This window comes from Littorina saxatilis, unplaced genomic scaffold (genome assembly GCF_037325665.1).
Source record: "Littorina saxatilis isolate snail1 unplaced genomic scaffold, US_GU_Lsax_2.0 scaffold_466, whole genome shotgun sequence".
NCBI lineage: Eukaryota > Metazoa > Mollusca > Gastropoda > Littorinimorpha > Littorinidae > Littorina > Littorina saxatilis.
In genome coordinates, this window is record NW_027126414.1 from 26432 (window position 1) to 42213 (window position 15782).

At 45.4% G+C, this 15782-nt stretch overlaps 1 protein-coding gene across 3 annotated transcripts; it reads right to left on the reverse strand.

Moving 5' to 3' along the window:
• Positions 1-394: 394 nt before the first annotated feature.
• LOC138954846 (methyltransferase-like protein 27) lies at positions 395-14885 on the reverse strand. Of its 3 annotated transcripts, XM_070326609.1 has the most exons (6): positions 14863-14885; positions 12493-12674; positions 11075-11203; positions 4525-4660; positions 1809-1901; positions 395-1188 (listed from the first exon to the last, which is right to left on the reverse strand). In XM_070326609.1, the coding sequence occupies exons 2-6, from the start codon at positions 12646-12648 to the stop codon at positions 1004-1006; spliced, it is 699 nt and encodes a 232-aa protein (XP_070182710.1). In that variant the 5' UTR covers positions 12649-12674; positions 14863-14885; the 3' UTR covers positions 395-1003. The 3 variants fall into 3 exon arrangements, with proteins under 3 accessions (XP_070182710.1, XP_070182711.1, XP_070182712.1); XM_070326610.1 differs by lacking the exon at positions 14863-14885 and having other exon boundaries at positions 12493-12818; XM_070326611.1 differs by lacking the exons at positions 395-1188; positions 1809-1901 and adding an exon at positions 1936-2053.
• Positions 14886-15782: the final 897 nt, after the last annotated feature.

Genomic DNA, 15782 nt, shown 5'->3' on the forward strand with positions numbered 1-15782 from the left:
TGTGTGTAATAAGCATAGCGTGTTGTTTAGCCCCGAGTGTTTTTTGTTTTGTTTTTTGCATTTATAGCAACAGTTGTAAAAGAAACAATTGAAGACTTGAATTGAGACTGTCTTCTGAGATTTGTTAAAATCTCTTTGCAGAGCAAAATAACGTACAATTCTTGTTACATTTGGTCTTATCTTTTCTTATCTAACATTTAGTCTTTTCTTTTCTTATCTTATCATTCCCGTTCTTAGCTTTGCCCACGACACTTGTTGTTACATTTAGTCTTATCTTATCTTATCTTATCATTCCCGTTCTTAGCTTTGCCCACGACACTTGTTGCGCGTGCAGACTGCATGCGGACATCATCTCAGACACGCTGTGGATACATACTTATGACAAAACACAGTATTGAAAAACACATCATCTCAGACACGCTGTGGATACATACTTATGATAAAACACAGTATTGAAAAACAGATCATTGGAGTATTGTTACACACAAAAATGGTCGTTTTTTTTTAGTACAATAATAAATGTGATGTATTTTATTCCTGTAACCGCCCGACACTGCATAGCAATTTTCCTTGTTTGTATAAGGACAGACAAAATGTTGAGTCTTGTTTGTATAAGGACAGAACAAATGTTGAGTCTTGTTTGTATAAGGACAGAGACAATGTTGAGTCTTGTTTGTATCAGGACAGAACAAATGTTGAGTCTTGTTTGTATAAGGACAGAACAAATGTTGAGTCTTGTTTGTATAAGGACAGAAACAATGTTGAGTCTTGTTTGTATCAGGACAGAACAAATGTTGAGTCTTGTTTGTATAAGGACAGAACAAATGTTGAGTCTTGTTTGTATAAGGACAGAACAAATGTTGAGTCTTGTTTGTATAAGGACAGAACAAATGTTGAGTCTTGTTTGTATAATGACAGAAAAAATGTTGAGTCTTGTTTGTATAACGACAGAACAAATGTTGAGTCTTGTTTGGGCTTAATTGTGGTCTTGAGTTAAGTTCCTTTAGCATTTCACAAAATTGAACACGACGCCGTTTTTATCAAGGAAATAATTGGGCACGACTGTTCTTGAAATCAGACGCCATATTGCACGTGACTCTAAGTCTGTGATGACAGGCTCCAGGTTGTCGCGGTACTCCTGCACATGCTCCAGGAACTCTTCTCGCATCACGATGCACACCAGGCCTCCTAGAACGATTAAACGTGTACGATACCGACTCATGCTCGTCACACGTAAAAATAACGACATTAACCCAGCAAAAATTTTTTTTAAACATATGATACAACACATGCTCGTCACAATTAAAAATAAACGACATTAACCCTGCAAAAACGTTTAACAAATTATATGATACCTACACGTGCACGTCACAATTAACAATAACGACATTAATGCTGCAACAATTAAAAATATATGATACTGAGACATGCACGCCACAAGTAAAAATTACGACATTAACCCTGCAACATTAATCTAATACAGCGGAACCCCCCATTTACGACCAACCCCCCACACACACACACACACACACACCCTCCCCCACCCCCCACCCCCCTCACCTTAAGTCTTCCTCCCTTTTAAGACCGTGTTTTCTTAGGCCTTCTATTCATAACCTGTGTAAATTAGATCAATAGGATAGGCTTTACACAAGTGTTGTTGTTGTGCTTTGGTTTTTGTTGTTGTGTGTTTGTTTGTTTGGTTGGTTGGTTGGTTGGTTGGTTGGTTGGTTGGTTGGTTGGCTGGATTATGGTTGGTTGGTTGGCTGGATTATGGTTGGCTATGTGGTTGACTTGTGTCTTTTAATCACCTGGTTTGACCACCCTGGCCAGTTGGTACAGACCGGAACATGGCACATGTCCCTCCATCATACCCCCTGACAACACAGCGCAGTTATACGTGTCTGAAACACAGAGACCCGGATCATGGCACGTGTCCCTCCATCATACCCCCTGACAACACAGCGCAGTCATACGTGTCTGAAACACAGAGACCCGGATCATGGCACGTGTCCCTCCATCATACCCCCTGACAACACAGCGCAGTCATACGTGTCTGAAACACAGAGACCCGGATCAGACAAGCAGTCACTGAAACCGATCGTCAGACGCGACACCCTTTGCTAATAGACATAGACATAGAAAACTTTATTATCTCAAGACGAGAAACTCGGGTGTGGTGTATCACAGCATGACAACATACAGCATGACACGTAAGAACATATATAACACAGTCATACTCCTGTCATGCACAGCATCATTTAAACCGCATATAGTCGCATTTTATAGTCAGTCAACTCATAATGATTAAGATTAGGATGATAATGTCAAAACAACTCTCTCTCTCTCTCTCTCTCTCTCTCTCTCTCTCTCTCTCTCTCTCTCTCTCTCTCTCTCTCTCTCTCTCTCTCTCTCTCTCTCTCCCCCCCTTCCCCCCGCTTCCATCCTCTCTTGCTCCATTCTCAGTCACATTACGTCACACGCGGACGCGCGGGTTATAGTAGGAAACACGCACTTCTTAATGAAATAGGATACCGATACGTGCACAGCCTGGTGGCAACCTTATGAGTAGAACAACATGAGAAGTGGCACAACTTGTACGTGACGCCATTTCTTTCTTTTATGACGTATTTTTCGAACTTTGACGCCAGACATAACACGTAAAATGGTGGGGGGGGGGGGGGGGGGGGAATAGACGTTTTGATTTGTTCAATCGGTGTCGTATCTCATTAATGCATGGACACTGTAGCCTGCAAGCCCTCCAGTACTCATCTTCTTCTTCTTTTGTTTTTTTCTTCTTCTTCTTCTTCTTCTTCTTCTTCTTCTTCTTCTTCTTCTTCTTCTTCTTCTTCTTCTTCTTCTTCTTCTTCTTCTTCTTCTTCTTCTTCTTCTTCTTCTTCTTCTTCGTTCATGGGCTGAAACTCCCACGTTCACTAATTTTTTTGCACGAGTGGATTTTTACGTGTATGACCGTTTTGACCCCGCCATTCAGGCAGTGTACGCCGGTTTCGGGGGAAGTATGCTGGGTATTTTCGAGTTTCTATAACCAACAGATATACCAAATAACAACAATCAAAACGGAGACTACTGAGTGTCACCGTTGCATATACTCACTGTCTTCTATAGGGAGACTACTCAGTGTCAACGTGTCATATACTCACTGTCTTCTATAGGGAGACTACTGAGTGTCAACGTGTCATATACTCACTGTCTTCTATAGGGAGACTACTGAGTGTCACCGTGTCATATACTCACTGTCTTCTATAGGGAGACTACTGAGTGTCACTGTGTCATATACTCACTGTCTTCTATAAGGAGACTACTCAGTGTCACCGTGTCATATACTCACTGTCTTCTATAGGGAGACTACTCAGTGTCAACGTGTCATATACTCACTGTCTTCTATAGGGAGACTACTGAGTGTCACCGTGTCATATACTCACTGTCTTCTATAGGGAGACTACTGAGTGTCACCGTGTCATATACTCACTGTCTTCTATAGGGAGACTACTGAGTGTCAACGTGTCATATACTCACTGTCTTCTATAGGGAGACTACTGAGTGTCAACGTGTCATATACTCACTGTCTTCTATAGGGAGACTACTCAGTGTCACTGTGTCATATACTCACTGTCTTCTATAGGGAGACTACTCAGTGTCACTGTGTCATATACTCACTGTCTTCTATAAGGAGACTACTCAGTGTCACTGTGTCATATACTCACTGTCTTCTATAGGGAGACTACTGAGTGTCAACGTGTCATATACTCACTGTCTTCTATAGGGAGACTACTGAGTGTCAACGTGTCATATACTCACTGTCTTCTATAGGGAGACTACTGAGTGTCACCGTGTCATATACTCACTGTCTTCTATAGGGAGACTACTGAGTGTCAACGTGTCATATACTCACTGTCTTCTATAGGGAGACTACTGAGTGTCAACGTGTCATATACTCACTGTCTTCTATAGGGAGACTACTCAGTGTCAACGTGTCATATACTCACCACTGTCTTCTATAGGGAGACTACTGAGTGTCACTGTGTCATATACTCACTGTCTTCTATAGGGAGACTACAGAGTGTCACCGTGTCATATACTCACTGTCTTCTATAGGGAGACTACTGAGTGTCACTGTGCCATATACTCACTGTCTTCTATAGGGAGACTACTGAGTGTCACCGTGTCATATACTCACTGTCTTCTATAGGGAGACTACTGAGTGTCACCGTGTCATATACTCACTGTCTTCTATAGGGAGACTACTCAGTGTCAACGTGTCATATACTCACTGTCTTCTATAGGGAGACTACTGAGTGTCACTGTGTCATATACTCACTGTCTTCTATAGGGAGACTACTGAGTGTCAACGTGTCATATACTCACTGTCTTCTATAGGGAGACTACTGAGTGTCAACGTGTCATATACTCACTGTCTTCTATAGGGAGACTACTGAGTGTCACCGTGTCATATACTCACTGTCTTCTATAGGGAGACTACTGAGTGTCACCGAGTCATATACTCACTGTCTTCTATAGGGAGCGGTTTGTCGTTGAGGTAGCAGCAGAACTCTTTCCTGTAGATGTTCTTGGCACGAGCCTTTTCTAGCAAGCTGGAGCAGGGGTCAAGGCCATCCATTTGCTTGAAGCCTCGTTTCTGCAGCTGTTTGCGAAAAGAACAACAAACGTTGAAACTCTATGCACAGTTAATTAGATCAACAGACAGACAGGCAGGCAGGCAAAGAAATTAACATATTTCAATGTACAGCCAATGACAGAAAATTAAATATCTGTGATGACTGCAATCGACTCCCACCGGTTTTTGCCTTTGACGGTAATTCATTTGTTAATCAACATTGTGTATACAATTGATCTTACAAAATCAAACACCCACAAACAGTTTCATGGTTGGTTGGTTTTTTGTCCTAGCACTATACCATACCTCTTGTCCGATAAATATGTTGCGTTTTAAACGCTAATCCAGCTACTATCTCACGCACACACAATTTCATTCACACCTACACACACACCTACACATTCACACACACATTTACACACACACACACACACACACGCACCCACACCCACCAATCACACGGTCGCAAAAACCTGTTACATATTTGGTTTTGGGCGTCATCAGACAAGGAGTATTTATTCCACTAACAATTCAACAATAAAAAACTCATACTTAAACAGAATAACAAATACCGATATATGATATGAAGTCGATTATACTCCTCTCCTCCCGCTTCAATCACATCAGCATTCAAAACAAACAAATTAACAAGATTAAAAAAAAAAACCACGGCGACATTACAATTCTAACATACAACTCCTTGTGTATACAAAGCAATTAGAGGGTCCTTCGGACCACATTCTCAAAGCCAGCGCAGCCAACGATCATGATTGATCGTAAAAGGAAGAAAACACTTCAACCATTATATCATAGAGTCCAATGATCATGTGATAACAAAGAACGCACAAATAAAAACGAAATGAAAAGAAACCACAGGGCAAGTACATTAAAAACAAAAGGCATGTACGGAATTTAATACACATGAATAGTAACCACTTGGGGGAAAATTAACACGGCGGAGAAAAAGGGGGATGGGGGTGGGTTTGTTTATTATCGCTGCTGCTCGGTGCTGTGGCTGCTGCCGCCGCTGTGTGTGGTTATCCCTGCACTGACCAATTCCGTTTCCCTCCACGCTACCTGGCATCTTCTCTTTCACACACACACGCTCACACCCACAGGCCACACCCACATTCTTATTGTAACTTACCCCCTCCTTCCCGACCTCCACCCCCCACTCGCTTCCTACGTTTAAACTAGCTTATACCTTGCAGGGATAATCTGCACTTAAACGCTAATCCAGCTACTATCTCACGCACACACAATTTCATTCACACCTACACACACACCTACACATTCACACACACATTTACACACACACACACACACACACGCACCCACACCCACCAATCACACGGTCGCAAAAACCTGTTACATATTTGGTTTTGGGCGTCATCAGACAAGGAGTATTTATTCCACTAACAATTCAACAATAAAAAACTCATACTTAAACAGAATAACAAATACCGATATATGATATGAAGTCGATTATACTCCTCTCCTCCCAAACCTCCCAAAACCTAGGATGACTGAAAGCCTTCATTCTCTCTCTCTCTCTCTCTCTCTCTCTCTCTCTCTCTCTCTCTCTCTCTCTCTCTCTCTCTCTCTCTCTCTCTCTCTCTCTCTCTCTCTCTCTCTCTCTCTCTCTCTCTCTCTCTCTCTCTCTCTCTCTCTCTCTCCTCTCAAGGTAGTGTTGCTAAGCACTGCACTCTATAATAATCTACAATAGGCTTTGGTAATTGGTCAACATAGGCGAGGTAAGCTGAACTTTTCCAGTCTCCCATCATTTTTATCACCTCCCCCGGCACACCCCGTGACAAAGCCCATGTTGCACCTCCCCTGCGAAAGGAGTGACTGGAGAAATTCCCCTCTTCCCCGGCGACTGCTGATTTCAATCGTTTATCAAAACATTCTCCACTGATGGGGAACGCCGGGGAATGAGCTGGGGCTGGTGTTGTTTGGTGGAATGCCAGACACATGGCTTTCACCGGACAAAGGGGGTGGGGGTGTATAGTTGGCAATATCACCTCAAATTCCCGCTCTTGAAATTGAATAGTCTTTGACCAACACACTTTAATTGTCATCGACCTATCCCCGTTGATGACAAAGACTGTCCTTGAAAAACGTTTATCGATATGAAATAGATTGGACTTCCTAAAAAGCCCGAAAAACATGACAACACACGCAGCCCAGAAAACACAGTCGTCCCTTTTCCCAAAGTTCACTTTTTTGCGGATTTTCATCAACAGTTCTGGAGTCACTGGTGTTTTCCTGGCAACAGTTGTTCCTTTTATCCTATCAATACCGCGCAAGGTTGTCTTGAGATGGAAACTGTCTTTTGCTGGGTTTTCTAACCCAGCTTCCAGATGCATGATCCTAATGATGTTCAGGTATTGTTTCACCGAATTTGCTTTAAGGCGTCTCGCAAGATAAGCTGCATATTTCGCAAGGGTCTCTTCCGTTGCTGGCACGGGTGGAATGCACATTTGCCGACAGAAATTGTAATAAGACACTCTATGTGAGCGATAAGTCCGCTTTGTACTCTCAGCAAAAGTGGCCGCTCTGTATTCCGCCACTTCGGCCGTAAGATCATGGTCTAATTGAGCCGCGCCTGCAACATCAAAGAGGTTTTGGTAGACATGTGATCCCCCATGCGGGCCATGCAGTATGTGCGACCATGATGCCACCGACTAAGCAATAAATCGAGAGTTGCTACCTTCCCAGGCTCGTGTAGCCTGGAAATTGTGTCTGGTAACGAATTGAGTAATCCTGGAATGTGAATTGCTCTCAACTCAAAGTTGTAACGTACACTTTGCCAACACACTGCTCTCAGAAGTTGGTTTATATAGGCATTCTTTGAACGACCCCGATTTATGATTGCTTTAGCAACTGAGCTGTCGGTGTGCATCACGACCTTACGATTGGCCCACATGGGCGCCCATGTTTGGACTGCATCCACAATAGCACAAACTTCTTTATAATTTATATGCATATCGGCAACTGCCGGCCAATCGATACTAAAAATACTATATCGCCAATCTCCCTCACAAAAACTTCCTGCCGCTGTACGGCACGCGTCCACATGAACATGTACATCACTACTGTCCCTGTAAAAAATTCTGCCATTGAACATGTACATATATGAAAGCCACCACTTCAAATCCCGACGAAATTCGACTCCAAGTATGGCTTTATGCTTTGCCTGATTTAATCGGTTCATAGTGTCCAAGATTCTCCGGAGAAAAAAGCGCCCTCCCCGGATAACTTGTGCTGCCCAATTTAAAGAGCCTGCAAGGCTCTGCAGTTGTTTCAAGGAAGCCCGTTTCCTCTTCTGAAATTGCTGCAATTTGTTGTGCAGTTTGTCTAACTTTTCTTTATTCAGGGACAGTGTACAATCGACCGTATCGATGTCAACCCCAAGAAAAATCACATGCTGTGTAGGACCAATAACTTTTTTCCAACTCACGTTTAGACCCAGGGATCGAATCAAGTGTATGAGACACAAAAGTGCCTCATTGCAAGCATCATATGATTCAAATGCCAAGAAAAAATCGTCAATGTAACACAAGATACCTTCATACCCTTTCCTTTTCATCATGCGCGTTATGGCCTGTGAGATTCGACTGAAATGGCTTGGTCCACATTTTGATCCAAATGGTAAACGCGTATCAAAGAGAATGGTTTCCGTGTCATTGCCCTCAAATGTCCAAGCAAGGCCGGCTGCTTTGTAGCAGTCTGGGTGAATTGGTACCGACCTGTATGCTGCTTGCAAATCTACCTTGGCACAAAAATACCCAGGTTTGGCAATTTTGCAGGCATCATCAATCGTTTGATACCTTACTGAATGATGTTCCACATAATCGTTCATCGCTGAACCACACGGTCGGCTACCGTCATGGATCAATCTGACGTCATCTGACCCTTCTTTGGGTATGGCCGCCAGAGGACTGATGATAGCCGGTGGCGCGCTGGCTACAACATAGTGACCTTGGTTAATCTGACTGAGCAACTCTGTTTCTACCCGGCATTTCAATTCTGCGGAAGTTGCAGATTTGTGATTTGGACACCTGGCTTGTTTCACATCACTACTTTCTGACGTAATGCGGAAACCATTTTTAATGCCATTCAGCAGAAAGGTCCTGTCGGGATCCTCAATAAGTTCGTCTTGCCAGTTACTTATTGCTGAAGAAATTGATTGGTAATTACCAAGGAAAGGACAGTTGAAGGGGTCTTGTGCTACAAACGGGGCCTGTTCGAAAGGGTTTGTGAGTTGGACAAAAGCATTTGGTCCTACCTGATCGGTTGGCTGCTCGCTGTCCTAATCTTTGTGGCCTGGCTCTGCCTGATGGTTGACTTGCGCGTGTGGCTTAGAACACACCAGACACACATGCTCGTAATTACACCGAGCTCCAAACGAACACTTCCCGTTGTTGTACTGAAGGCAGATGTCCTTTCCACCAGGGCCTTTTTTCTTGTCACGGTTGTCTGTATGGCGGCTGGTCTTCGTCGCTACGGTGACAGGCTTCTCTTTCAGGAGCGTTGTTGACAGGTGTTGACTGTCGCTGCCCCACCGGAAGGATGCTGCCGCTTGTTGTTGTCGGTACTCGTTGTCGTATACCAACACGCTTGTCCAGGTAAAGCGACAAGCCAGCTCTCCCACCTTAGCTGTATAGGACAGGTAGTCCTTTATTCCTGTGCCATTAAGGCGACCCTCATCCAATAGCCTGGCCATGATCCTGGCGTTGGCGGACATCCACTGCGCTGGTGACACCTCCCGCAGCTTCGTTTTTGTCCCTGTCTTGAGGTACAGGGACGTGCCAGGGATGAGGGCCACCTCTTCCACGTTTTCCGTGGCAGGCAAAAAATCCACGATGATGTGGGCTTTCTCACCTTGTGGCCTTTTTGTTGAAAGCTTTCGGAAACCTTGTGTTCTGTATCCTGGAGAACTGATGGCGTCCCCAGCAAATCATGCATCAGCATGCTGGGCGACCGCTCTGCTGATACACCTTGGGGCACAACTGGAGAAGTCACTGACATGGGTCCCCCACCATTTTCTGCCTGCAACAGTCCTACAGCCCTGCGAAGGGCAGAGGCATCTCCTCTTTTTAGAGACAAAGCGTCAATGTCGGTCTCTCGTAATCCCATCATTGACGTCATAGTGACTATCTTCTCCGTTTCGAGAGCGACCACAACGTCCTTGTCAAGTTCGTTGCCTCGAACAAAGGACGGAAAAAAATCCTTGTCACACATGGTTTGTTTATTATCGCTGCTGCTCGGTGCTGTGGCTGCTGCCGCCGCTGTGTGTGGTTATCCCTGCACTGACCAATTCCGTTTCCCTCCACGCTACCTGGCATCTTCTCTTTCACACACACACGCTCACACCCACAGGCCACACCCACATTCTTATTGTAACTTACCCCCTCCTTCCCGACCTCCACCCCCCACTCGCTTCCTACGTTTAAACTAGCTTATACCTTGCAGGGATAATCTGCACTTAAAGGCAAGCACTATACCATACCTCTTGTCCGACAAATATGTTGCCTTTTAAAGGCAAGCACTATGCCATACCTCTTGTCCGACAAAGATGTGTTCTTAAAACAAGCACTATACCATACCTCTAGTTCGATAACTATGTTGCGTTTTAAAGGCTAGCACTATACCATATCTCTTGTCCGACAAAGATGTTGCGTTTCAAAGGTAAGCACTATGCCATACCTCTTGTCCAACAAAGATCTGTTTTTAAAACAAGCAGTATACCATACCTCTTGTCCGATAAATGTGACCCTCCACCACGAAATGAGTCGCATGTCACCTCGCGCGGTTCTGCGCTAGGCTTAATATAAGTCCGGGGAGTGTCTAGTAACAGTGTGAGGGTCACCTTAGTCACAGGCTTATAACTCAAACAGTTTTCGCTCTTTTTTGAAACGGTTTTCACCACTGGATAGAGCATACAAAACTCTGTAGAAAAATGTAAAAATATGAAAATCATGCTAAGGTGACATGTGACTCATTCCGTGGTGGAGGGTCACAAATATGTTGCGTTTCAAAGGTAAGCACTGTGCCATACCTCATGTCGAAGATGTTGCGTGTAAAAGGCTCGCACCATACCATACATTTTGTCCGACGAAGATGTTGCGTTTTAAAGGTAAGCACTGCGAAGATGTTGCGTTTTAAAGGCTAGCACTATACCATACCTCTTGTCCGACAAAGATGTTACGTTTTAAAGGCTAGCACTATGCCATACCTCTTGTCCGACAATGATGTTGCGTTTTAAAGGCTAGCACTATACCATACCTCTTGTCCGACAAAGATGTTGCGTTTCAAAGGTAAGCACTATGCCATACCTCTTGTCCGATAAATATGTTGCGTTTCAAAGGTAGGCACTATACCATACCTCTTGTCCGATAAATATGTTGCGTTTTAAAGGCTAGCACTGTATCATACCTCTTGTCCGACGAAGCCAGTGCCACAAGCCACGTCGAGAATGAGCACCTTGTCTCTGTGTGTCCGGTAGAACGCGGCCACAGACTCTGCAGCGATGACCGGCCCTCTGAACTTGTCCGGTCCGGCATCCTGCAGAGAGAGATGCGTAGGCCTATGAGCTGCGGACATTATACGTTATTATGTATTTTTGACCAAAATTTGACATTTTACACAGATCGAGACAGTGAGTGTTCCCCCGAGACCGCGCTTAAATAACATGTATGTGTCGATCGATTATGGTTAACATTCCTTTTAGTTTTTACCATTGAACGCACTCCAACATGCACTATTTTGTAGTCTCTGCTGGCCGCCTCAATGTGTAGTTTTGTCGGACTCTGACGTCACATGGCTCAAAGAAGGGAAATCCAATGTTTAATCACCTACATTAATATGTATACCTGTTGAGACGCTATGTTAAATAATCATTTATGCTCTCAGGAACTGTCAAACTATGTATTTTAATGCTATAGAGATAGACGGGCGCAGTGGCCCAGTGGATAAGCCATCGGCCTCCTAATCGGTTGAGTGTTCGAATCCCGGCTGCGCCTGGTGGGTGGAGATTATTCCAATCTCCCAAGTTAACTTATGGGAAGAACTGCTTGTGTCGTATCCCCCTTCGTGTGTCCACGCAAGCACAAGACCAAGTGCGCACAGAAAAGATCCTGTAATCCATGTCAGAGTTCGAAGGGTTATAGAAACACGAAAATACCCAGCATGCCTCCCCCGGAATCGGCGTATGGCGGGCTGATCGGCGGGATAAAAACGGTTATACACGTAAAACTCCTCTCGTGCAAAACCATGAGTGAACGTGAGAGTTTCAGCCCATGAACAAAGAAGAAGAAGAAGCAGAAATGCTAGAAACTCAGGATTATTCAAGGTTTGCACTAGTAAATTACTTATCCTGAAAACCTTTTTTCCACAGTTCCCTATTGATCGGCTTGTGAGGAAGGTTCAAAGGGCACACGTATGACCGCGCGTTGACTGAAGCAATGGTAGATGACTACTTGTGAGATGATATACTTTTTGTTTTTCTTCTTCTTGTTTCTCTTTTGTGGAGTTCTTTTGTTTTCTTTCTTTTTTACATGATTGTATAGATTTTACATTACATTACATCACATAGACAAGGGGACAATTACAACACACAGGGGGTGGGGGTGGGGGGTGTGGGGTGCTCATGGCTTGGTTGTCGCAGTATCAAAAATATGTAAAGGAAAAAGAGCCTAAGAGTTACATCAAAACATGCATATATACAAGCGCCAATCCTTGTAAAATGTATCTAGTGTATTATTTATAGCTGCGTTGTACTTTTCCCAAATGATGATATACTTATGCTACGGCTAGTTTTGTCAAGAAAGTGCATGCTGCTGATAGTACTGTACCTGTTCGTACGTAGCGCTCCAGTTATGATACGCGTCCGTAGATTCCTTGGTCGAAATCCCGTGGCGACCCACGTTGTAAACGGCGCGGTAAGACGAGACTTGTTCACCATTGTGTGTCTCGGCAAACCTCTTGACCTCTTTCTCAAGCTCGGACATGTTTCCGTTTTCAGTTCAGTCTGAAACTGACAACGACAACGAGCAAACACACAGGGATCAACAAATGTCAATATTTATGATGCAGTACGACGAAATACTGCCAGGGCTCCCCAAAGTGCGCGTCCCTGCGTCCTATACGCACTGGAAGCCGAAAACACGTCCTAGACATTTCTGGAGGGGGTCCCGGGACGCACTGAACTTTAAAAGAGCGGGTCCTGGGACGTACTGAACTGCGGGTCCTGGGGCGTACTGAACTTTAAAAGAGCGGGTCCTGGGGCGTACTGAACTTTAAAAGAGCGGGTCCTGGGACGTACTGAACTTTAACAGAGCGGGTCCCGGGACGTACTGAACTTTAACAGAGTGGGTCCTGGGACGTACTGAACTTTAAAAGAGCGGGTCCTGGGACGCACTGAACTTTAACAGAGCGGGTCCTGGGACGCACTGAACTTTAAAAGAGCGGGTCCCGGGACGTACTGAACTTTAAAAGAGCGGGTCCTGGGACGTACTGAACTTTAACAGAGCGGGTCCTGGGACGCACTGAACTTTAAAAGAGCGGGTCCTGGGACGCACTGAACTTTAACAGAGCGGGTCCCGGGACGTACTGAACTTTAACAGAGCGGGTCCCGGGACGTACTGAACTTTAACAGAGCGGGTCCTGGGACGTACTGAACTTTAACAGAGCGGGTCCTGGGACGTACTGAACTTTAACAGAGCGGGTCCCGGGACGTACTGAACTTTAACAGAGCGGGTCCTGGGACGCACAGAACTTTAACAGAGCGGGTCCCGGGACGCACTGAACTTTAAAAGAGCGGGTCCTGGGACGTACTGAACTTTAAAAGAGCGGGTCCCGGGACGCACTGAACTTTAAAAGAGCGGGTCCTGGGACGTACTGAACTTTAACAGAGCGGGTCCCGGGACGCACTGAACTTTAACAGAGCGGGTCCTGGGACGCACTGAACTTTAACAGAGCGGGTCCCAGGACGCACTGAACTTTAAAAGAGCGGGTCCTGGGACGTACTGAACTTTAAAAGAGGGGGTCCCGGGACGCACTGAACTTTAAAAGAGCGGGTCCTGGGACGTACTGAACTGCGGGTCCTGGGGCGTACTGAACTTTAAAAGAGCGGGTCCTGGGACGTACTGAACTTTAAAAGAGCGGGTCCTGGGACGCACTGAACTTTAACAGAGCGGGTCCTGGGACGCACTGAACTTTAACAGAGCGGGTCCTGGGACGCACTGAACTTTAACAGAGCGGGTCCTGGGACGCACTGAACTTTAACAGAGCGGGTCCCGGGACGTACTGAACTTTAACAGAGCGGGTCCTGGGACGTACTGAACTTTAACAGAGCGGGTCCCGGGACGCACTGAACTTTAAAAGAGCGGGTCCCGGGACGCACTGAACTTTAAAAGAGCGGGTCCCGGGACGCACTGAACTTTAAAAGAGCGGGTCCCGGGACGCACTGAACTTTAACAGAGCGGGTCCTGGGACGTACTTCATTTCCTTTATCGTGCGTACCGTAGATACTTTTCAGACTGCAATCGTCAGCTATTGTACAAAGTACACTGTGCGTGAACACGATATGTTATATGTACACCGGCAATCGTCAGCTCTTGTACAAAGTACACTATGCGTGAACACGATATTTTATATGTACACCGGCAATCGTCAGCTATTGTACAAAGTACACTATGCGTGAACACGATATTTTATATGTACACCGGCAATCGTCAGCTATTGTACAAAGTACACTATGCGTGAACACGATATTTTATATGTACACCGGCAATCGTCAGCTATTGTACAAAGTACACAATGCGTGAACACGATATTTTATATGTACACCGGCAATCGTCAGCTATTGTACAAAGTACACTGTGCGTGAACACGATATTTTATATGTACACCGGCAATCGTCAGCTATTGTACAAAGTACACTATGCGTGAACACAATATTTTATATGTACACCGGCAATCGTCAGCTATTGTACAATTTTATATGTACACCGGGAATTGTCAGCTATTGTACAAAGTACACTATGCGTGAACACGATATTTCATATGTACACCGGCAATCGCCAGCTATTGTACAAACAGCTATTGTGAACACGTCCCGGGACCCTCTAGACAACCAGCTAACCTGCAAGTCAAACAGCCAGACAACCAGACCAAAGATTGGACATCAAAATGGACAGACGCCAAACACTACACGCTTTTACCTTTCCTGGTGTATGTATGCCTCGATCTTGCTCGGTGCACTGGCGCGGCTCCTCTCGCTGTCGGCTTATAAATTGATTAAACACTATAATTTCATAAGCACGCCCTTGCCAAAGATTGCGTGTGTATGTGTGCGTGTGTGTGTGTATGTGTGTGTGTGTGTGTGTGTGTGTGTGTGTGTGTTTGTATGAGTATGCGGGTGTGTGTGTGTGTGTGTGTGTGTGTGCGTGTGTGTGTGTGTACGTGTGTGCCAGTGTGTGTGTGTGTGTGCCAGTGTGTGTGTGTGTGTGTGTGTTTTCTTTGTGTACTGTTATTCCTTGATATACTCTTGTTAAAGAAAAAGGAGTGACAAGTTTGAAGTGTACAAAATCACGGTTTATATTGTGCTTTGCCAAAATGACAGGACCACAGTGGACCCCCACCCTGTTTGCGACATCCCCCTACCCTGTTTATGTCATCCCCCCCACCCTGTTTACGACATCCCTCCCTCTGTTTACGACATCCCCCCATCCTGTTTGCGACATCCCCCCACCCTGTTTACGACATCCCCCCACCCTGTTTACGACATCGACATCCCCCCCACCCTGTTTACGACATCCCCCCACCCTGTTTACGACATCCCACCCACCCTGTTTACGACATCCCACCCCCACCCCCATCCTGTTTATGACAACCCCCCACCTCCCACCCTGTTTAGGACATCCCCTCACCCTGTTTACGACATCCCCCCCTGTTTACGACATCCCCTCCACCCTGTTTACGACATCCCCCCCCCTTTCAACGACATCCCCCCACCCTGTTTACGACATCCCCCACCCTGTTTACGACATCCCCTCACCCTGTTTACGATATCCCCCCCTGTTTACGACATCCCCCTCCACCCTGTTTACGACATCACCCTGTCTGCGACATCCCCCCTTCC

What these genes read in the sequence shown, in the direction of transcription:
- LOC138954846 (XM_070326609.1), bottom strand. Translation starts at nt 12,648, where the DNA reads ATGTCCGAGCTTGAGAAAGAGGTCAAGAGGTTTGCCGAGACACACAAT. An exon ending in GGAGCGCTACGTACGAACAG is followed by an intron (nt 11,204 to 12,492) that starts GTACAGTACTAT and finishes CTCTCTCTGCAG; the next exon opens with GATGCCGGACCGGACAAGTT. An exon ending in CTGGCTTCGTCGGACAAGAG is followed by an intron (nt 4,661 to 11,074) that starts GTATGATACAGT and finishes TTTCGCAAACAG; the next exon opens with CTGCAGAAACGAGGCTTCAA.